The 23,241-nt window shown below is 42.1% G+C and overlaps 1 protein-coding gene across 2 annotated transcripts in view; it reads right to left on the minus strand.

The window, feature by feature from the left end:
* sh3pxd2aa (SH3 and PX domains 2Aa) overlaps nt 1–23,241 on the minus strand; it is a 149,840-nt gene that overhangs the window by 93,728 nt on the left and 32,871 nt on the right. For both annotated transcript variants that reach the window (XM_083978282.1, XM_083978281.1), the window contains exon 3: nt 3,918–3,993. In XM_083978282.1, coding sequence (XP_083834408.1) covers nt 3,918–3,993 — 76 coding nt within the window. The remainder of the gene's footprint in view (nt 1–3,917; nt 3,994–23,241) is intronic.

Consider the following 23,241-nt stretch of genomic DNA (forward strand, 5'->3'; position numbering starts at 1 on the left):
AAATATAGCAGATAATCGTGTAGTGTCAACACAGCAGTAATCCATCCTCATCTTTCATCTGTGCAGCCTTTGATCTGTCATCAGTGTGACGGGACAATCGATATAGATGTTCTGAATGTCTATGCTGTAATCTGTAGGTGCTGATTCAAATCTTCTCTTCCACGGTGAAATCAAACGTCCGCCTTGCGCGCGCGGCGGATTTAAAGGCGAGGAGAGGAGCTCATTTGATTGGTGAAGATCTGACTCGGCTGTGTCAAACCCACTCCACGCCTTCTCTCCTCCCTCTATGCCATTTGCGCCGGTGGGAGGGAAGTAGGCGGGATGCGCTCCGCTGCGTCTCGAAGCAAAATCGCAATCTGCTCCTGGCCACTCCCCGTTGGCGAAGCGAAGGCGAGGCGCAGGGCAGATGCGCCTCGCCTGCACCTAGTCTACCAAAGTAGAGCCCCAAAACGCTCTGGTGGACAAGTTGTGACCTGTACAATCTCCACGCTGTAAGATAATTATGGAACTCTAGGAGACAGATTTGTTTTTGAGGTAAGAGACTGCTTGCTGAAAAACTGCCCCCGACGGGGACGTGCATCAGCGGTTTTGCATGAATTTGCCTCTAAAACAACTCCGTCTCGTAATGTTCCATTATTATCTCATAGCGTGGTGAATGTGCAGGTCACAACTTGTCCGCCAGAGTGTTTTGGAGTTGTTGGATTGTATATTTGATGAGTTTGATGAGGGAAACCAAGAAATCCCTTTAGCCTCCGTAGCGTAGCTCTGAGCAGCTCGCAGCTCTGCTCCGCCGTTCTAAAAACAGCTTGCACCAACAAATAAAGGTAACGAACCTACTGCTGGGCCAATTTGCCAAAATGTTGAACTAATAGTCACATCTTTTATTTGAAATAAAACTGAAAAACAAATAAGCAAATTTAAAGCATTCATTTGAATACTGTCTATAATGTATGTGGTGAATTGCCATATAACAATTTCAGGTAGAGATTCAGTTTCACAATTATGTGTTGTCAGTCTGTGACTCACCCACTCCCTCACACCCTGGACTCATGTGTCATACTGTAAGAGTATAGGGAGGGTTGATCCTGAAGCAACACTATGATCAATGTCTGAAATCCAGGATGCAGTTGAAAAACTGCAGCAAACAAACAGCTGCGTTCATAGGAAGGTAAGTGAGGCCTGTTCAGAAAGTTGCTAAATGTCACTATATTCATAACGCACATTAATCATACATTCACATTTGCTGTCTCCTGCTCTCAATGCTCGTATATACAATTCTGATAAAGCAATTTTTTAGATACTTTCCTGTCTCTGTTGATAGATAACAGATACAGTATCAAATATTGTTCATTGTTTTCCAAGCCTTTTTTCAAAGTCTTTTCATAACCGTGATGTCATTTGACAGCATCAGTACTGACAGAGGTAAGGGAGAACAGCTGTGCTTTGACTTCAGTTATATTTACTGATAAGATGTCGTTTAGATAGACACTTAGAAGCTCTGTCACAGCTGTGTCAACAGCTGCGCATGGAGAGGAGTTGTGGTGTTGTGGTAGCAGTTTGTGCAACAACTCATTAGATTTATTATTATGTGCTTTTTGGAAAAAAAAAAATTAATAGAGCTGATGATGTCACAGAAAATGTTTGTCGAATAATTTCAATAGAGCAACAGCCAATGGGGAAATTCAATACATAATAGATAGGTTCATTTATTGTCATTGTAAATAATACAATGAAATTCAGGACACAAGGTAAAACGGAGCTTGTGACAAAAGTAACTAAGGAAAGGTGATAAATAAATATAATATAAAAAGTTTAAATTAAATAAAAGAGCAAAACTCTCGCGCGTGCACACACACACAGTACCAACATATGCTATAAACATAAGATAGAAGGTGATTGCGCACACATGAGGTGATGAGGGAGGTTGTGTCATGTTTGTGTCTGGAGCTACAAACTACAGAGGTATAAAGGTAGATGTTTGTCTGGTTTTGTCAAACATTGGTTTTGTCTGTAAATGTGTGTCAACAAGAGACAGAGAGACTCAAAGGAGGACGAGGGTTTGAGTGTAGAGAGTATTTACAGCAGAGGCTGAGACCATACATCGGCCGCAGGACTTAAAGGGATATATCAACATTTTGACAAATTCGCCTATTGCCATAACCCCTATAGTCATAGGAGTAGTTTCATTACTAGATCGGCGGGGCAGAGATGCGAGCTGCATGGTATTTCCACGTTTCCCCTCATCAAACTAAATACACAATCCAACAACTCCAAAACACTCTGGTGGACAAGTTGTGACCTGCACATTCACCATACTATGAGATAATAATGGAACGTTACAAGACGGAGTTGTTTTCAAGGCAAAATTAATGTGTAACCAGAACTACATCCCAGAAACGGCTGCTGGGCGGAGTGATTTCAAAAGTAAGTAGTTCTGGGTATTTGCTTCATGTGTTGTAATGTTACAAAATTATACGTTATTATTTGATTGTGTATTTAGTTTGCTGAGGAAAACATAGAAATACCGTGCGCCTCAGTTGCATTAGCTGAGCAGCTCACGTCTCTGCACCGCCGATCTCAAAACAGCTTGCACCAACAATTAAAGGTAATTAGCCTACTGCTAAGACTATAGGGATTATGGACAGCACAAACGACTCTACCGAAATCTGCATGACAAACAACACACATGCATTAACACACACAAGACACCAGTGTGATTAGCAGAATGACTGTCAGCCTCTCTAACCTGCAGGCTGAACCGCCACTAACACCATCATCAATCAATGCCGCAGTGCACTGTAGGTCACCGTGAACCTGAATGTCAGACGGCGACTTACAGCAAGAGAGACGAGCACGTGTGTGGCATGACGTGAATAAATATAGGAGGTCCACGCACACACACACACATCTATGTAGTTAAATGGTCAAATACATAGGAGACTCAATAGAAAAACCCAGGGGTGCAGATCCGATGTCAGGATTGGGGGGGACACAAAAGTGTTTTTTTTTTTTTTTTTGCCCGTATGCAGCTCATACCATGTCACCATAAATCACGACATAGAGGCTCGCCATGTCATTCACAAAGTACTGCACAGGGAATAATTAATTGTGCTCAACTTTCTTGTTTATTTGTCCTAAACAGTCAACAGCTGCTTACTCAACTGTTATATTAGTAAATCATAATTTTAAGGGTCTTGGGCATGTAATGTAAATACTCACGTTCTTATCTTTCGCCTCCCACCGACCCTCCCAGATCCCCAATTCTTCTCCTTATCAATAAATGAAGCCCGAAGATTGGGGAGGTCATTTTTTTTAAAGCCTGCTGATTTCATCGACATCTGTGTAAGAAACTACCCATTCATTTGCATCGTAGTGGAGGAGACCAGAGATGGAATATGGAGTCAGAAATATATTTGTCAAACATTATTTGTTCCACCATTTCAATCATTTCTTTTTAGATGTGAATCTAAAATGTGAAAAATGTGAAATCTGAGAATACATTTGTTCAATTTTTTTATAATTTAGGGTATTTTTATTGGGGGGGGGCAATTCATGTTTTTCAGAAATTCTGGGGGGACATGTCCCCCCCGTCCCCCTCCGGGATCTGCACCCATGGAAAACCCCACAAATACAGAAACACCATGACAACACAACAATACAGTCATGCAATTAGCTGAGATTTGAAACGTAAGATGACGCTTTGTCAGCAGGATCCAGGGTCCGAGAGTCTGAGACCACTCTCCCATTCAAGTGAGTGGGAAAGACACACACACACACACACACACACACACACACATACACATGCACCACAGGCAGGCATCACTAACCAGCTCATATTGATGCCCTGTGAGTGCCAGCCATACATTATTAATATGTGAGCCTGTTCAGATAACTGCAGCTCAGGAGCAGGCTATTACCTGGGAGAAATGGGATGATCCTCTTCTTTGGGTCTTTCTGCCCTCCCTCAATTGGGAACTTGTCAAGTATCTGCATCTGTAGAAGGAAGATGAGAAATTATGAGTTTTTTTGTTCAACATTTCACTTGAATTAGTGCACAAACAAGGTCTTTTTATGTCAAGCCATCTTTTCTCCTCAAAGTGGATTTCTTTTCTTTTTTTTCCTTTTCTCTCATGTGGCCTCGATCCCAAACCCACATGAAAATATCACACACACTCGAAAAAAAATCCACCTCTGTCAACACATCTTTGGTCCCAGGAGCAGCAGAGCAGGAGTCAAACGAGCAGCGATTTATTCATAAAGCCAGGTGACAAACACACCGAGAGGGAGAAGTGCTGACACTGGAGTTGGAGGTGTGGGTAGACAGGAAGGGAGCAAGGGAGGATGGAAAGAAAAGAGAGAAGGAAGGTATATAGAGACAAAGAGAGGAGGAGAGAGGTAAGCAGAGGGCAGGGGGTGTGGGTGAGTGTGTCGGCCCTATTGTGTTTACCCAGTTCCACCCTTCAAATAAATCATTCAAGACAGAGATTAGAGCAAAAGCTAAAGCAAAGCAGGGGGAGAGATGCGGCGGGTTAGCAGATGTACACTACAGCACTGCAGCAAACTGTTTCCTATACAGTAATCAGAGATGGAGATGAGGCGATGAAGACTGTGTACGCGTACAGTGTGAATGGAGGTCCAGAAAGGATATAATTAAAGGAAAGAGGAAAGGAAGAGACAGCAATTGTGTCTGTATCTGATGGCCGGAGGCTGGAGGAGACCCTGGGGAGCTGGGAAGTGAGCAAACAGCTTGGTAGGGCTGTGGATGCATAGGAAATGTGTAGACACACACACACACACACACACACTCAAATCCTCAGTGCAACCTCCTGACACATCGTCCGTCAATCTGCATACACCTTTCCAATGAACTCATCTTTTCTATTGCAACCCTGCGAGAGAGAGATTTTTTTCTCCAGCTGCCAGGTTCCTGCGTCCATACCAAACCATAGCTGCTAGCATAACTGCTGCTATAGCAAAAACAAAAACTTAAAGGAGACATATAATGTCCCTTTTCCACAAATTAAAATAGTTCCCTGGTGTCTTAAAGACATGTCTGTGACATGCTTTGGTCAAAATGCCCCAAGGATCAAACATCACAGCTCTTTTCATCCTCTCTAAACAGCCCTGTTCAGAACGGCTGGTTTCAGTGCCTGTCCCTTTAAATGCAAATTAGGGGTGTACCTGAACCCGAATATGTATTCGGAAGTACACAAATAATGCTTTGATCCCGAATAGTTTTGCTGTCCTTAGTTTCTCCTCATAACCAGGTGATTCTGGTTCACACTCCAACACAGTAGGTGGTGGTAATAGAAGCACAACACAAGTAGAGTGCCAAACACGAGCAGGCAACACTGGCGGCTGCCGCCACGGGAGTCACCCTGTTTCATTTGTGTCTGGTTTACGTTAGGATTGCTAAGAAACAGCAATTCCCTGCATGCATTGCATTACAGTAGACAGGAAGTGCTCACCGATACTGTTCCAGGATCACCGTTCAACAGCTTAGCATTTTTCTCATAGACAATAATGGGAAAAGAAACGGCTATAAGGGTGTCACAACCCCTGTGAAACGACTCGTTTCACTACCAGAATTTGATCCATTCAGTCTGATTACGTTTGGAAAGTCTAGAAGAGTTGCACGATTAAATTATTTTATTCCCGTTCTAGTTAGCTGAGAGCTAAAGCAGAAGTTAGCCGGCTAGCTCGGCATAGTACTAGCTTGGCGGAAGTCAGTCTGCCCACTTCTGGTTTCTTCCCGAGTACGAATCCGAATCCAAAGTTTTTTTTAAAACCCCAAATCTGAATACAAATAGTGCACTGTCTGTACACCCATTATGCAAATGAACCACTGCTTGCCCCGCCCTGCCCCTTCTACCGGTACTAGGTAGGGGTGGTGTTATGCAGCTCATAGAACCACATGGATTTAAAACTAAGGAGCCTGAAAATTTGAGATTTTTCTTGTCAATTCTCACAATTTGGGGGCCAAAAGGCATGACAAACACCTAAATATACGTTAAAGAGCCTTCAAAAAGTGATATTTCCATAATATGTCCCGTTTAAAGCAGACCTAGCCATTCGGTGCCCGTGCTGCCTATAGGAAGAGGAAAAACTCTACTGTGCTGAATACAGCTCAACTAGTGATGGATGGACAGACAAGCACAGACCTGAACAAACAGCGGAGGAGCAGATGCTGAACTTGCAGCACATATTTAAAATATTAGGTTGGGCGAAAATTAAAGCTAGCCAGCTATTACTACATGTACGTATGTGTGTGTATATGTGTATGTGTGTGTTATGGGCGGATGCATGAAGTGGAAAGGATAGAAACACCTCCAAGGCCTGACATGTCAGCTCTCGGCTCATGTCATCTTCAGTCAGCTGACTTTTTCCATCAGCTCCCTTTAACCCTGGAGTCACACACACACACACACACACACACACACACACACACACACACACACACACACACACACACACACACACACACACACACCAGTTGAAGCTTGTCCGTCACCGCAAACACAATCCTGTAAGAGGAGGTGCCCACGTCCTGCAAGAGGAAATGGTGAGAACAGGTGGGAGGGTGGGAGCCGTGGCGACGGAGCCTGTGACACGACTACGGTACTATTTTACATGCAAGCATATCCACAGCACACTGTACTGTATCCACCGTCTCACTCCCTGCACTTGTAATATGATAAACACACACACATCATTAATCCTGGCGGTAATACTCCGTTCCCAGGATGTCAGAAGAGAAAGCAAAGATGAAAAAAAAACAAAAAAAAACACTCATGCCAAACCATTGCTCCACTTCCCAGACTTCACTTCACTGTCTCCTTGGTAACCAGCACAGAGAGGAGTGTGAAGAAGAGTTGTGAAGGGACATGATTGGATGATGCTGCGCAGCACTGGACCACTGGTGTAAATGTTGGGAGTCAGGTAATAAAAAAAAAGAAGAAGAAGGAAAAAAAAAGATGAGGTTCTTTTATCTCTTGTCAGGGTGAGTACAGAGTAGTATGATGTAATGTTTATTCTATTGTCCAATTCAAGCTCTTAGACTTTACACATTCAGGGAGATCAGGGTTTTGTTTCTCTTCAGGCTGATTCGTTACAGGCTCCTACACTCTTTCTGTCTTAGAATATTATCTTAAAACATAATAATAAGGAAATGTAGGGAAATAGCAGGAAGGATCAAATGATACTTCAAGAAAATAGTGCATTACGGCCAATATACGTATATCCAGGGTACATGATCAGAATTAGAATCAGTTTATTGTCATTGTACATGAGTAGTACAAAGAAATTTAGAAAGTGCTTCCATGGCAAACATCAGTGCACAGTACACATCATTCATACACTCATCAAAAAAACTGGCCAATAAATAAATAATAATAGAAGGATAAATAAATCCAAATAATGACTCCACTTCCACTTTGAGAATGATACTGCTTCTGGGTCTGATGAGTGAATTTGGGTTCTGGGATATAAACATCCATCTAGTCACTATCAAGGGTGTTTTGTAGAGAACACTTAGGAAATGTTAACCAGGTCAAAAGATGCCCTTGGAAAACCAGATCCAAACCCACTGCACATAAATCAATCTTTTTTTTTAAATCAGGACATTCGGACTTGGTCCAAATAAATAACACCATAATTAAACTGACACTTAAAGCAGAAGTAAGCGGTCCGGTCGTTTTGGCTAATGCTGCGTTCCAGGCAGGCTTTTGAAACCGTAAATTACAGCTTCAAGTCACGACTTACGACTTTGTAGCGTTCCAGGCAACCCACTCGTGTTTTTCCGACCTGTTTTACCTGTGAAAGTCACTATAACGGCCACTCGTAACTTCCGACCCGTGAACTCGTACTGGTAAGACTTCACAGGTCGGAAAAACACGAGTTACGGGCTGCCTTGAACGCACCATAACAGTCCTCGTCCCTACGTCACCACATTCAGGCCCATCCCGTGTTTCAGACCAAACACTCTATGTAAGTGATTGCTGTCGGAAGATATAACTATTTAAGACTTATATTAACACAAATATATTGCTTACTTCTGCTTTAAATGCAGTTTAACCAAATAGAAAATGGTTCTGTTTGAAGGAGCTTAGACAAAAGAAAACCCCCATTAAAGGGGAACTGTGTGAGTCCGGTCCCTTTTTCGCTGTATGGTCAATTTTTTCTCCCCCTATAATTTCATAGAACACCATCATAAAAACTCACAGCTAACCCAATCAGTGAAGCGATGTCTACTGTGGTGGGTAACGTCATGTATCATATAAGTTTTACGATATGTATATTTGGGGCGTGTTTGTGCTGTTAAGCAGTCCATGTGTCCTCGCCAGACGAGGTCTTGGACCCCGGTCAGAGGAGCTGATCCTGCTGGTTTTTTTTGGGTTTTTATTTAACAGTTACACAATACAAGCACATGGCCGAAAGGGAAAACGGGAGAAGCATAAAGCTTATCAGGTCCCGCCCCAATTACCATTCAGAATACATTAACTTCATCACAATTTTTTTTTCTTAGCATACGTGATACAACAGCAGAGCTGCGGTCTGGACTCCAGACAGCCAGTCCAGAATAACTTTAAACCCCTTTCTCTAGGTTTAAATCAATTTAGAGTTTTGTATTTCTTTTTTAAAAGCCCACAAGTTTCTTGATTATTTAACCTCATCATCTAGTTTGTTCCATTGTTTGACACCAGTGACTGAGATAGAAAAGGATTTTAGTGTAGTTCTCACTCTCCTCTGCCTAAATAACATATTTCCTCTCAGATTGTGTCACTTCTCTGTCGATGAAAAAACCTTGTAAGTTATGCGGAAGGTCTCTGTTTGCAGGCCTGTACATAATCTGCAGAGTTTTGTAGTTGATTAAGTCGTGTAGTTTGAGGATTTTTGCATTGATGAACAACTGCTTTGTGTGTGCTCTGTACTGGGCACTGGTATACTGTACTAGTTTACGCCCAAGAGACACTATGTGGAAGACAGAGAGCCTCCATTCTCCCTGTAACAAGTCATTTAACCATCACAATTACTCTGAAACTGTTTAATTAAGGTAAACATCATAGTTTTCCTTCAACAAGCAAACTAATCTTAGGTAAAAGCAGCAATACCAGATGTATCTATGTGAGCCAATGATTGTGGCAAATATAAGAAACAATTGGTGCCACTCAGCCAATACAGGTGAGACTTCAGCGTCCTGCCTGTTCTTCATTTAATGTCCGCCGAGCATCAGAATTCCATAAGAATACACTGACGCTCAACTAGAGATGTCACGATTACTTGTTTTCACAATTAATTGCGGTATTAAACGCCACAATTAATTGATCATAAAGATTCCTAAATACCGCCACTTTCCGAAAAAGATTATGTTGGAACCGTATCTGCAGATGTGCGCCAAAGTAAAGGTAAACACACAGATACTGGTCTATTTATCTAAAGTAACACTGAATTGGTTATATGTTAGCGTGTTATTTGAATTGTAAAAAAATATTAAAATAAACTCAAACATCTGGTATAGATGACAATTAATGACTTAAATATTTCAAATACTTCCCCCGGGGGATTAATAACTGGTCTGATTAGTAATGTCATTATATTTTGACTATATTTGATTTTACACATTCATAGTGTTGTGAAATTTATTGATGCATAATAAACGTGATAATCGTAATACCGTGATTATTTCTCTGACAATAATCGTACCAAGAAAATCTATAATCGTGACATCCCTATGCTCAACTAAACCCAGTGACAGTCAATGTTATTCGAGCCTGATTCTGATTGGCCTAAGCTGGATTTTAGCTTTATCTTTAATGACTCATCTATTGATTCATTTTTAGTTTTAACCAATTAACTGTTTGGTTGATAAAAATCCAAAAACAATCCAAGAAAACTAAAGAGACATCTTCATTATTCCAGCTTCAGTTACAGTAATGTGAACCATGTAGATACAACAGGGCTTAACAGCACCACTGTCTTCTTATCATGCACATGTGCTAAGAATAGAGCCTTTGAGAGTCAGTTGGAATAAACTTGGGGGATGCCATGATCTTATTGCGGTGTGAATGGATGCCTGACTTCCTGTTAGTGTGACGGCACGGGTTCACCACCCTGGTTTCACTGTACTGGAATGGAAATACACACATATACACTCACTGAACCTTTGGAGCAACTCATGACCGGCATGACTGGGCAGCCATGTGATCTCCACAGCAACGTGGTGATAACAAGAGCACAGACTCAGCAGCATGCTGCCCTGGACATGATAAGGTAATGATACAACACAACAACACATTATCCAGTCTCCATGATGTAAACATGTTGTTTCCTCCTTGTTACAACCAGCAAACTTCCACAGCGCTACAGGTACGCTGAGTAGGTCCCAGTTTGATATTCATTCATACTCGCAGGAGAAGATCTTTGACATGGACCATGACTGATTCTGTTCATAGATCACACCTCAAAACCAAAAGGTTGAAACTAATGCTGCACAAGTCTGAACATGCATTAGCATTCAGAGGTATTCGGTTTCAGAGAGACAGATGTCTGAGATGAGCTTGAGGGGTGTGGGTGTGGTGAGGGGGGTCCTTTCCAGCCACAGCCACTCACAGTAGAGCCTCTAAATAGACCCTGCACCCTGGCACCAGATCTGGACTAATCACTGCCCATAGCTGGCACATTATATATGGATGATGATGTATGGATGGAACATGATATCCTGGCATCCGGCGGCATGGTTTCCTATGCAGTGAAGTGCATAGTGGAGTGGATGTGTCTAAAAATCTGGACTTGTCAACACTGCGGGTGTTGCCCCCCCCCCCCCCCCCCCCCCCCTGCGTAGAGGCAGCCCCTCTTTTGTTTCAATAAAACAACAGGTGCAGGGATGTGGGAACTTTGGCCTGTCCACAGTCCCTCATGCTGTGGCCTTTGGAACCAGGCTCTGGGGACGGGCTCTGACTTGGGAAGACCTTTAATATAATAAGCACAATTCTTCTCCCGGGGCGGAACCAGAATTCCATCCTGTTTTAAAATGTGCTGGCATCTGCTGCCACATGACTGATGGAATCAGATGCTGGGTGACATTTTCTTGTCTATGATTCTTGTCCTGCATGTACTTGTAGTCTTTGCCTTTATTTTTTTGTCACTTTGTTCTGTTCTGTCCTCTTGTTTGCTTTATTTTGTTATCTGTTGTTGCTGTTTTCAGGCTAGCATCACTTTCTATGGGTTTTTTTTTTCATCTTTTTTTTAGATGAGTTTTTTCCAGTGTTGTGTCCCGTTAACTGTTGTTGTTACTTGGAGAGCACTACCTTACACAGCTACCTTATATAATCTATATCCTGTTTTTATCATACTATTATTAAGTGCAATTTTGAGGTTTTTCATTAGGCTAGACCTGCTGCTATAATTTGCATTTTATTATGAGTACCAAAAAAAGGATCTTTTATGTTGCATGATGCTGTGTGTATGAATGAATCATGGACTACATGTACATTGTCTGGATTCTATGGTTTTAGGACTTCAGATGGAAAGCAGCTTCCTACTAAATCGGGAGCACACATCTTCTTTTTCTTAAATGATTAATGCAAGTGCACATTGTCCTTCAACCCAATTTTAAATAAAATTCAGGACTGACACTAACAGTTCCTTCTATTACTGCTTAATCTGTTGATTATTTGCCAGAATTAGTGGAAATTTCCCAAATTCCAAAGTAACATGTTGAAAACAGCACCTCAGGCTAAAAGACAAGATGAGGCAGATCAGGCAGCTGCTGAATCATTATAAATGTAGCTCCTACATGACACCTTACTCATTAAACATGCCGACACAGTAAAGACTTGAAAATATTTGGTGCCTTCACAGCAGTTCTTTGTTTCAGGTCAGGTAGTTCACCTCCACACACACAAACCTTGAATTTATCCTCCTGTGCATCAATTATTTCAGCAGCATTATGTCTGATCACCAGCTTGATGTACTGTCTTTAAGATGAGAAATTAAAATTGGCAGCAGGAGATGCTGATGAATGACTTGCGGAGAAGCTGCATTATTCAAATTCATCCGCGCGTTCACACTGAAACACATTAAAGGCTGTGAGCCAGTGGAGCCAAATGTGTCAGTTGTGTTAACATGGCACCAGAGCAAAAGCTCTCCTCCTCCTGCTGGGGGGGGAACCTTGGCAGGCAAACCGAGATACACTTTACAAAAAACACTGAAACAATCCATACATCTACCCATCTCTCTCTCTCTCCCTCTCCATTCCCTGAGCTTAGCCGTAGTGTTGTTGAAGTTCAGTCAACTGGAGGTTTTACTCAAACTCATTGTCAGAAAAATCTATCAAAATATTTGAAAAAAATGATTAATCAAAGAGATAAAACAGCATAAGCTGTGAGGAAAACCTTGAGGATCAAAGAGGTCCAGTGGGGAAGAAGAGAATAAAAGATGATTTGCTTTTCACATCACATACTGTAATTCACAGGCTTCAGGCCAGAGATGGCTGCTTTATTTTTAGTTCATAATAAATTGAACTTTTGAAGGCATGAGAAACAAGAACTGGGCCAACGATGAAATACCCAATCAATTTCTTCTGTGAGCTTTGACCTTCATTTGTGCTTGAAGTTTGACCCCCCTCCCCTCCCCTCTCTCATATTTAATAGAGGCGCTGTGCTGGCTAAATGTTGCAGTGGCATTTTCAGGCCATTTACCACCTCAGCTGCTGGGCTGAGCCGGTGCCCAGGCCAGCAAACAACAGCTTCGCCCTCCAGAGCGGCCGCAACCTCAGCGTGAGGAGGAGAAAAGAAACGGTGTCAGCTTACACTCTGGCTGCTTTAGTTTGGGTTAGGTAAGTAGGTCAGCCAACTTACAGTTGACTACAAGGCGGAGCGGAGGGGGCTTCCCACCTGTGCCAACTGTCCAGCGCCAACACAGCATACCGTAGGACCTAATTTAGCCATGCTGACCGTCTCAAGAGTTTCCATCGTGACAGCCAGGAGGACAAACGCCGGACAATCTGGCCAAACCACAGTCACTCCCAGATGGGGTGAACTGGATGGCAATGCCCTGATGCACTTTTTAAGGGCGTAGAAGGGAAATGAGAAGTGGGATTTGACAGCATGAAAGAGAGAAGACCAAAAAAAAAAGAAACACTGGAAACAAAGTGAGAGAAACCAGAAAGAGTGAGAATGTGAAATAAGCTGCTTGTCATGTCATGAAGTTATTAAATCACAAGAAAACTAGGCCAAGGATGAAAGTCTATTTTACATTTTTTTTTAAAAACCCTGCTGTTAGCTTTGCTTGATGGATGTGAGCTAAGTTTTCAGTTTGAAAACCTGCTCCACGTCCACTGACTGACTTTGACAATAGTTTGAATGTCTGTAAAAGTCGACACCCACACCGGGATAGTCGGGTTTGATCACTAAAATAAACCAAGGGCCCAGGTGTTAACGTGCATCTGGCTTGATCCAATCATAAGTTGACAGCTCTGAGTGCAGGTGTGAAAGTACCCAGGATGTATTGATTCACTCAGACCACATTCAGAAGGGTGGGGGCCACATTCTTTCAGCAGTATGAACACAGATGCCTCCTGAAAAACACTGAGGAGCACGTAGGAGAAACTGAAAGGATATTTGGACATTTCAAATGCCCAAAATGTTATATTGGCGTAGAGAGGTGCATGCATTGATTTCTTGCTCTCTGACTAGCACACTTGTTTAACCTTGCTCTTGTGTTAGGATCACCACAGACCCGTTTTTAGGTTTTTAAAGGGATAGTTCAACATTGACATAATCCCTATAGTCATAGCAGTATAGGTTCATTACCTTTATATGTTGGTGTAAGCTATTTTTAGAACCGCCGAGCCGAGCGGCAGGCTGCTCAAAGCTATGCCACGGACGCCAATGGGATTTCTTGGTTTCCCTCATCAAACTAATCAAATACACAATCCAACAACTCCAAAACGCTCTGGTGGACAAGTTGTGACCTGCACATTCACCACACTATGAGATAATAATGGAACGTTACGAGATGGAGCTGTTTTCGAGGTAAATACAGAGACTGCTTGATGAAAAACTGTCCCTGAAGGCAACGCGCATCTGCTGTTTTAACGGCTCTGTCTCATAACGTTACATTATTATCTCATAGCGTGGTGAATGTGCAGGTCACAACTTGTCCACCAGAGCGTTGTGGAGTTGTTGGATTGTGTATTTGATGAGTTTGATGAGGGAAACCAAGAAATCCCATTAGCCTCCGTAGCGTAGCTCTGAGCAGCTCACGGCTCTGCTCCACTGTTCTAAAAACAGCTTGCACCGACAATTAAAGGTAACGAACCTACTACTATGATTATAGCAATTATGGCAATGGGCCAATTTGCCAAAATGTTGAACTATGCCTTTAATGCATAACTTAGTTTATTGCATCAAGGCTTTTTGACTTTGTCAGGAACCTATTAAACAAAATTACCTAAATATTTTTTTCACAACATTGTAAAATGCTCTGGTTAAAATTATGACATTTGTGTTGTTAGGGTTGGTTACGACCCGGTTATAACAATAAGAACAATAATGAGAATTAAAACTGAAATCATAAGTGCAAAACCAACCTTTTCATGGATAAGGAAGCCTAACAATGTAACCAAGGGATGAGAAACATATGGGATGATAAATCACTGGTTTTAGTGTGTTTTACAGCTGATTTAAAACACGGGTCAAAACCGACCCTAACACAAGAGATGGTAGCAGAACGCTGACACAAGACGAAGGTTAAAGAAGTCAGATCCAATCACAAGTGCGTAGGCACATTTTCTTTATTTGAATAAAAAATGAAACCCGCAGCATTCACCTCCTAACCCTAACCCTTTCTATATGCCGAAGGCTTTTAATCTGAAGGTCTTTTATTTCCTTCATAGCTCTGCCTGAGTCTATGCTATACAAAGTAATATGACTGAGATGGAGAGGCCCCAGAGGGGACAGTTAGATCATCATGTAGCAGAAGGAATGCGTGGGTAATCAGGAGAAAGGCTGGTAATGCATTGCATTGCACATACACATACACACCCAAAAGTGCACATGTGCGACCACTCCTACACACACATACACAATACAACACATGCATGCAAAGCCACCAAACACAGAAACCAATTGCAATAACTCCTGCAGCCTGTGGCTCGGCAAGCTAATGCTCTTGACCCTGGGGAGGTCCAGGTTGTGTTGAATTAGCCCTGGAAAACTATCTGAGAGGAGAGCAGAGCAGAGCGGCTGGTGGGGAAGAGGTGACGGTGACACGGGAGGGTGTGAAATGTCAGGTGTGCAGAGGGAGGCAAAAATAAATACAAGACTGATGGAGTGTGAAGACAGAAAGGCGATAGAAGCTGAATTTTGGTGGGAACTCTCATCTCTTATCTCGGTGTGTCTCTACCACATTTGACTTTTTCAGCTCTGTACCTGACCTGGTGGGATTAAAAGCCTGCGTCCAGTGTGTCCTGTCCTGTTTACCTATTTGATATTCATTAACCTGCAGACAGAGAGGGGAAGCTGGTGCCTGGACATGTCCACCAATACTGTGGATAAGCAGAGGCGGTCCATGGACGTCAGCCTGGGGTTGGCCACTATCAACAGTAAACCTTGTGGAATGCCAGGGTGGTTTCGAGACAACACAGTCAGTGTCACACAGGTTAATAAACACATGACGTTTTCCTTGATGAACATTTCATTCCTGGGACTGTCTGTGTGAGGGAGCAAACACTATGTATTCACAATAGGGGTGGGAGAAAAAATAGATTCACATAAATATCGCAATATCTTTTTTTTTAATTTCTTTTGGGGGGGGGGGGGGGGGTTAAATATTGTGCAATGTGCCTTTGTTAGCCTTTTTTACATACAGAGAGTCTAGGTTTTGAAAAGGGTTTAAGTTCACTTTATATGTATAATTCATAGGCTCCTACAGTGTTTGTGTGCAAATAAATGTTAAAAATGCAGACTAAAAATTGAGAGAATTGGCAATATCGTAGAATCGAAATTTAAATTGAATCGCCATCCAAAAAATCGTAGAAGAATCGAATCGGGAGAAAAGCATATCGTCCCAGTCTTAATTCACAAAACAGAAAATAGCACCTGCATGTATTGTAAATCATCTTTCCTTTGGACCTTCACACTGACACATATGTTTGACCCAGAATTGTGTAACATTTCAAATTATTATAATGTGTTCACATTGGTTTGTGGAAAAATGAAACATATATTTGCACTGCAATGAGTGGGAGTTAAAGGTACAGTACACTGTGGAGTTTCTGACCACTAGTGGGACTGAAGTCCATGCAGTGTTTGTATGAGTGGCTCAGTTCTGGTTTGTATGGACACAAGGGTGCATACTTAAAGGGATAGTTCACCCAAAATTTAAATTTCACTCAGTATCACCCTCATGTCGACTAAGGGTTGGGAGAAGTTTCAGAGTCCTCCGTGCCTTCTCTGAGTTACAGGGGGGCTCGGCGCAGCACTGCATGTCCGTATGACGGTTGCGAACGGAGCTCACTTTTCTTTGTCCAAAAAGACACACCAAAAAACATCCAAATACCTCCATGCTGCTCGTATGTACTGTAATGTCCCTCTTGTATTGAAGCCCCAACATGAGAAATTGTTCCGAAAAAAAATAAAAATAAGTATATGTTTTAAGCTTGTTTGTAGTGGAAGCTCCCAGCACTGCTCTTCCTGGTCCGTCCAAATCTCAAGCGATTTGCATTGACACCCAGTTCACGGCTCCGCAAGTCGCACGAGACTCCGGCAGAGCAACACTGGGAGCTTCCGCTACAAACAAGCTTAAAACATAGACTTTTTTTTTTTTCGGAACAATTTCTCAAGTGCTAAAATCAGAAGTTCCCAACACCCAGCCTGTGGATTGACGGAGCTGCGGCATCTTCATCATAGAAGAAAGGACAATTCAATTTAACCTGTAAAATTCAACCAGTGCCTGATAATAGGCAGTTTAGTCCTGCCACTATTAGTCGCTGTGTAGCCCGTCACTATCATAACTACAATACACACCCATCAGCCAAACCAAAACAAATAATTCAGAATAAACTCTTAAATCAGCCAGTCAGCCAAACACAAAGAGCAGAGAAGCTGTACAGAGATAGCTAATGAAAACTAAACTTTACTAAGTGCAATAAAAAGTGAAAGGCTATTGAAACCTTTATGAAAACCTTTATGAAGCAACCAATCCATGGTGCACAAAAGGTTAATATGGACCTGCTTCTATAAACCACACACAGGAATCTGAGGATGAAAAATACCTGTGTGAATTCATTTCATAGAGTGTAATATTCCTTTTTATCACATGTTGCTGATAACATCTGTCCTTCATTCCTTTAACGGTGAGAGCTGCTCTGCGCTCAACAACACACAAACACAAAGAAAAGACAACCTTGCCTTCTGTGAACAATACACACAGTAGGAGTTTAAATCGAAGCTGTGTGATTTATCATGAGGTGAACAAAGGCAGCGGCGGCTTAGATAGAAACACAGTGAAAGAGAAGCAAACCTTGAGCAGCTCAGAGCTGCCAAAGATTTCTAGGGACCATAAAGTGCTTGAAAGTTTTCATCCACTCTCCCCCCCCCCCCATCTCATTTGGCTGCAGAAGACCTTAAGCTGAACAGAAACATGAGGACTGGCCAACCGAGCACAGAGGGAAAAAATACACAGAGAGAGAAAGAGAGAGCAGTGGCAGATGTCTGTCAGCTGCCACATACAGTACAGCGCCTATAGAAAACCATCACACCCCTTTCATATAAAAGTCTTCAGTCCCCTGATGTAACACTTCATAGATCCACCTACTGGTTTAATTACAGCTATCTGCCTCTTTGGACATGTCATGACCAGCAGTGCACACACCTAGATCGGGGAATATTGTGAAAGCACTATTCCAACTATGCTGAATTCATTGAAGTGGAATCCTCAAGAAACAGCTGGTTTTATTCTGGTTGATGTCAGGTGGAGGGAAGTTAACCTGGTGTTTGATGTGAAAGTTTACTTACAGTACAGTAAGTTAATTTACGTTCCATTCCGTTCCGTTACATGACGTTACATTACATTACATTACGTTCAGGGTTCTAAATTGACACCCGCCAAATGTGGGTTAAAAATCATTTTTGGCAGGTGTTAATAAAGTAAAATAAATAGGCCTAAATAATAAAATAATAAAAACAGGATTTTAGGGTAAGAGTAGCCTATAAGGTTTGACATCACACATTACCTTTTTTTTTAACATTTGCAAAGATGTACGAAGACATTTAGGCCACAATGTGATGAAATTAATGAAAAATACAATTCTTTTGTGAACATTTGCCAAGTAGTTTGGAGGTTTGTCCATGTTGTTTTGAAAATGTAATTTCTGTTTTGAAAAATGAGCCAAACCAATGGAAAACAACTGTAATAGAGGAGGCACAATACCTGAAAATAATTATTTCAGTTGTCAGTATGATAGCTAGGCTAAAAACATGCTATTTTCATGGGAAACACAGTACGAACGTAAAGAATCTCTCTTATGTTCACCGGAAAAAATATGGCTAGTGGAAATTCTGATTGGCTGGTAACTTTAGAAAGTTACCAGCCAAATTGGCTGGTGATCTAAAAAGTTAATTTAGAACCCTGATTACGTTATGTTATGTTCATTACGTTACGTTAAGATAACATAACATAACGTCCTGTGTAGTGTTGCGTATGTTACGTTAAGTTAAGATTGAGTAAAGTTAAATTAATTTATTAAGTTCTTCGGAAAAGACAAGACAAGATAAGATAAGACAAGATAAGATGAGAATGACTTTATCTCCAAAGGGAAATTCATTTGTGTTTGGCAGTTCATCTTCCATTTGCAGAAGAATTTACATGTAAAAGCCTGCATGGCTGAAGGTACAAAGGATTATCTGTATCTCTCCGTCCTGCAGCCAAGAGAGAGGAGCCGTCCACCACTAGCTACTGTTCTTTTGGTCCATCAAGGTGTTTCAAAGTGGATTGTTCAGAATGCCCTCTACCATTTCAATAACAGAAATACCTTTTTTAACTAATTTGTCCAGTTGCCTTGCATCTTACTGCAGATGATCTGAGTTTCCTTAAAGGGATAGTTCACCCTAGAATGATATTTCGCTCATTATCTACTCACCCTCATGTTGACTAAGGGCTGGAAGAATTATCAGAGTCCACCGTCCCTTCTCTGAGTTACAGGGGGTCTTGGCGTAGCAGTGCATTTCAATGCAACGGTTGCAAAGGGACACCAGAGCTCTTCGTAAAAAAACACACACAAAAAAACATCCAAATACCTCCATGATGCTCGTATGTAATGTCCGTCTTGTGCTGAAGCCCCAAATTGCGTAATTGTCCCGAAAAAATTAAATAAGTCTATATTTTAAGCTTGTTTGTAGCGGAAGCTTCTCGAAGCTCCTCTTCCTGGTCCGTCCAAATATCGCGTGATTCGCAGTAACCGCACTGACGCCGGCGCAAATCACGCGAGATTTGGACGGACCAGGAAGAGGAGCTTCGAGAAGCTTCCGCTACAAACAAGCTTAAAATATAGACTTATTTAATTTTTTTCGGGACAATTACGCAATTTGGGGCTTCAGCACAAGACGGACATTACATACGAGCATCATGGAGGTATTTGGATGTTTTTTTGTGTGTGTTTTTTTACGAAGAGCTCTGGTGTCCCTTTGCAACCGTTGCATTGAAATGCACCGCTACGCCGAGACCCCCTGTAACTAAGAGAAGGGACGGTGGACTCTGATAATTCTTCCAGCCCTTAGTCAACATGAGGGTGAGTAGATAATGAGTGAAATATCATTCTAGGGTTAACTATCCCTTTAAGAAAAAGAGGCGGATCTGCCCCTTTTTTGCAGAGTGTGTACCTGAGCAAGTTTATAATGGTATTTTCTAAGGGGCTGATGGCTTAACCATACCAGGTATTTCATGAATATATATTTTTTTTTTAATTATTCAAAATGTTTTTAAATGTTATTTCCGCTTTGATGAGGAGAGCTATATTGTGTACAGGAGGTTAAGGTTTTGGCAGAGTATGATGACCCTCTATAGGCACTGTACATCTCAAAATAGCAGTGTAAACAAGGTGGAATACTTGAGGAATGTGGAGAGGCTTCATTCGTAGACTATATCTGTTCAATACATATGTATGTGGTCAAGTCAGCAGTGGAGGCGTGAGAGATGTGAGAGGGGATGGATGGAGAAGCACAGGCCTACTGGGGAGATGGAGAATAACTGACAGATAGATCAGATCTCCTCCTCCTCTGCTGTTATGCCTTCAAATGCAGATACTGCCAGTCAGGTCTTTTCCACTCTTACACAAACAACACAAGACTCCATCCCCTCACACTTCAGACTGAGACCTACACACTCTGGCTTTGACCCACGCTTTTCTTGCTGTCAATTAGTTGTTGTGTTGGTGAACTGAGCACTGGAAGTGGGAGTGCAGCTGTGGATATCTGCATCGATAACAGATGCCCACGTCAAACACGGATCCATGGTAAGAAAGCCTTAAAGAGGAACTATGCAAGATGTTTACCTTAATTAAAGCTTCAAAATAATTGTGATGGTTAAACGACTTGTTACAGAGGGAATGGAGGCTCTCTGCCTTCCACCTAGCGCTTCCATCCCAGTGTCCCACATCTCGTCTCGTGAAAAACATGGACGAAATGTGAATGCACATGGCTGAAGGGCGTGATGCATTGACTTGCATAGTTCCCCTTTAAGTTTCTGCTGAAAAATTCAGAATCAGAATCTGAGGAATACTCAAACGTCCAAACTGAGCTTAGAGAAAGAATGTCATCCCATACATGTACACACAAAGTCTTTCTACAATATTTTATTTAGCCTATATTTAACAGGGTTTTCCTTATTTGTCTAACACACTCTCAGTTTCTTATCTTTTGATGCAGATCGATTTACAGAATAACATTTTCTTAAAGGAGAATTCCGGTCATGTTTGACCCCAAATCGTTGTCCTGATGGTCACCCAGTGTTGTGGGGAGCAAAAAACGAGACTAAAATTGATGCAGGCAAACCGGAGTTACACCATGGTTACCCGGCGCTATAGCAACAACGCTAGCCCATGGGGGCAATTTTTTCAACCACAACAAACACTCAAAAAACAATCAAATATCTATGGTACATGACTCGAACGGTCAGAGATATTTTGGACATTACCACTGCACTGCTCCACCGTTTATTTTTGTAAAGAAATCATCACAACAAGGAAAAAGTGTTTGTTTCTGTGGCGGGGAGAGCAGGCGCTCTGAGATCGGATAGTAATGTCTTTCCAGGATGTTTCAGAGTTCGGCTGTCTGAGGTGTGAAAAAACACAAATTTATACTGTTTATACTGTACACTATATGAGTTCAGTGCATAGACTGTAAAAAATATGGACGTAGCATCCGTGACGTCACCCATTGGTTTTGGGGAGTCGTTTTTGTGACTCCAACATGGCGGCCTTAACAGCGCCATGTTGGATTTACCGGCCGAGAACCCGCCCACTGGCCTCGAAGCAGCTGTCTCCGGACCGCTCCGGACCTGTCACTCAACGTTTCCCCGCCCTAATTGGCGAGAATTTGAAACCTAATTAAACGGTAGAGTTAAAAAAAAATCCATGTGTGCGGGGGTAGAAACTATCGGTTGAGACCAAAAATGTGATGACACCAGGCTTTGATCATGTTTATTGAGGATGTAAAGTCGGCGATTTTAACATGGGGGTCTATGGAGAATGCTGCTTTCTGACACCAGCCCCCAGAGGAAGCCGAGGGGATTGCAGTTTTTTGAACGCGGAAGTGAGCTTCACTTCTCAGACCCACAACTGCCCCCTTGGTTCAGTTGTGTGTCATAAGGATTCGGGTCATGTACCATAGATATTTGATTGTTTTTTGAGTGTTTGTTGTGGTTGAAAAAATTGCCCCCATAGGTTAGCGTTGTCGCTATCCCTAGCGCCGTCTAGCCATGGTGTAGCTCCGGTTTGCCTGCATCAATTTCACATTTGTGAATGTCACATTTTTTTGCTCCCCTCAACACTGGGTGACCATCAGGACAACAATTTAGGGGTCAAAAATGACCGGAATTCTCCTTTAACATTTTCTACTCTTTTTACCTTTTCAACGTATCTAACTCAAATCATGCAGTGTTGGCTGATGTAGGCCCTACCACCTCTCTGGTTCCAGCTAAATGTGCTTATTTTGGCAACCGGTTTTGTTTTTGCAAGCCACTTATTTTTGCATTAGCTCAACCAGCCTGCGGTGTTGTATTTACTGTGGATGGGTTTCAGATTGGATCAGTTTAGTTTCTCTTCTACCTGAAAGTTGTTGTTTTTTTCATCATATTGATCTTTTTCAATCGTTTCATCACAAAACCAAAATCAACTCTCCACATGTGCTCTTCTCTGTCTCCTCCTTCCTTTACCAGTCACTTTCCAGTCACACGTCTGTTTTTTTGAACCATGCAAATGTCCCACAAATGAATGAACTGTGCTCATTCATCCTAAATTTAGCCCACTCTCCTGATCCCTTCGCCGTGGCTGTGGGAAACTCTGCATACTTTCCCCCCCTCCTCCTCTCTGCCCTGAATCCAGCGAGGACCCTGCATGAGCCGCCCTGTCAAGTGCCCGATTGTAACTCATATGAACAGGTCCAGTGTTTGGCGTGTAGGTGTCCTTCCTCTGCCTCACAGCAGGGGCTAAAAAGTATGTTTCCCCTCTCTTTTCTCTCGCTCTCTCACAGCCATAAATAACATAAAACAGCTCTTTATCCTTGAGCTGAAACAATGGGCTCCCTCATTCAGTTGAGTTACAGTATATCCACAGAACACCTCAAGGACAAAGAGGCTGAGCTGCTGGCCTGGCTATTCAGCAATTTATCCTCAAGGATGGCATTCTGAAAATGCTTTGCGGTCTGGACATATGTTTCCATCAAACCGCCCACTTAGAGGTTGGAGATTCCTAATTCAGTGACCTTTCTTTTAGGCGCTTTAACCAAAAGCTACTGTATAATTTTCTGCAACGAGCATAAGCTGCTGTTTGTGTTTGCCGGCAGCCTGCTGCCTGCTAGCATTCATGAAGCTTCTTCCAAAAAAAAAAGGACTGGATATTGACCTTGAGACTGTGTTGCTGCTGCGCAAACCAGACAAACATCATTTGCTGCTTCTTCAAAGATTCACCACACATGGATGCCGCAGAGATGTAACATTAAAATCTCTCCAAACTAAATATTCAGT

The sequence above is a fragment of the Trachurus trachurus genome (genome assembly GCF_905171665.1).
Source record: "Trachurus trachurus genome assembly, chromosome: 1".
Classification (NCBI taxonomy): domain Eukaryota; kingdom Metazoa; phylum Chordata; class Actinopteri; order Carangiformes; family Carangidae; genus Trachurus; species Trachurus trachurus.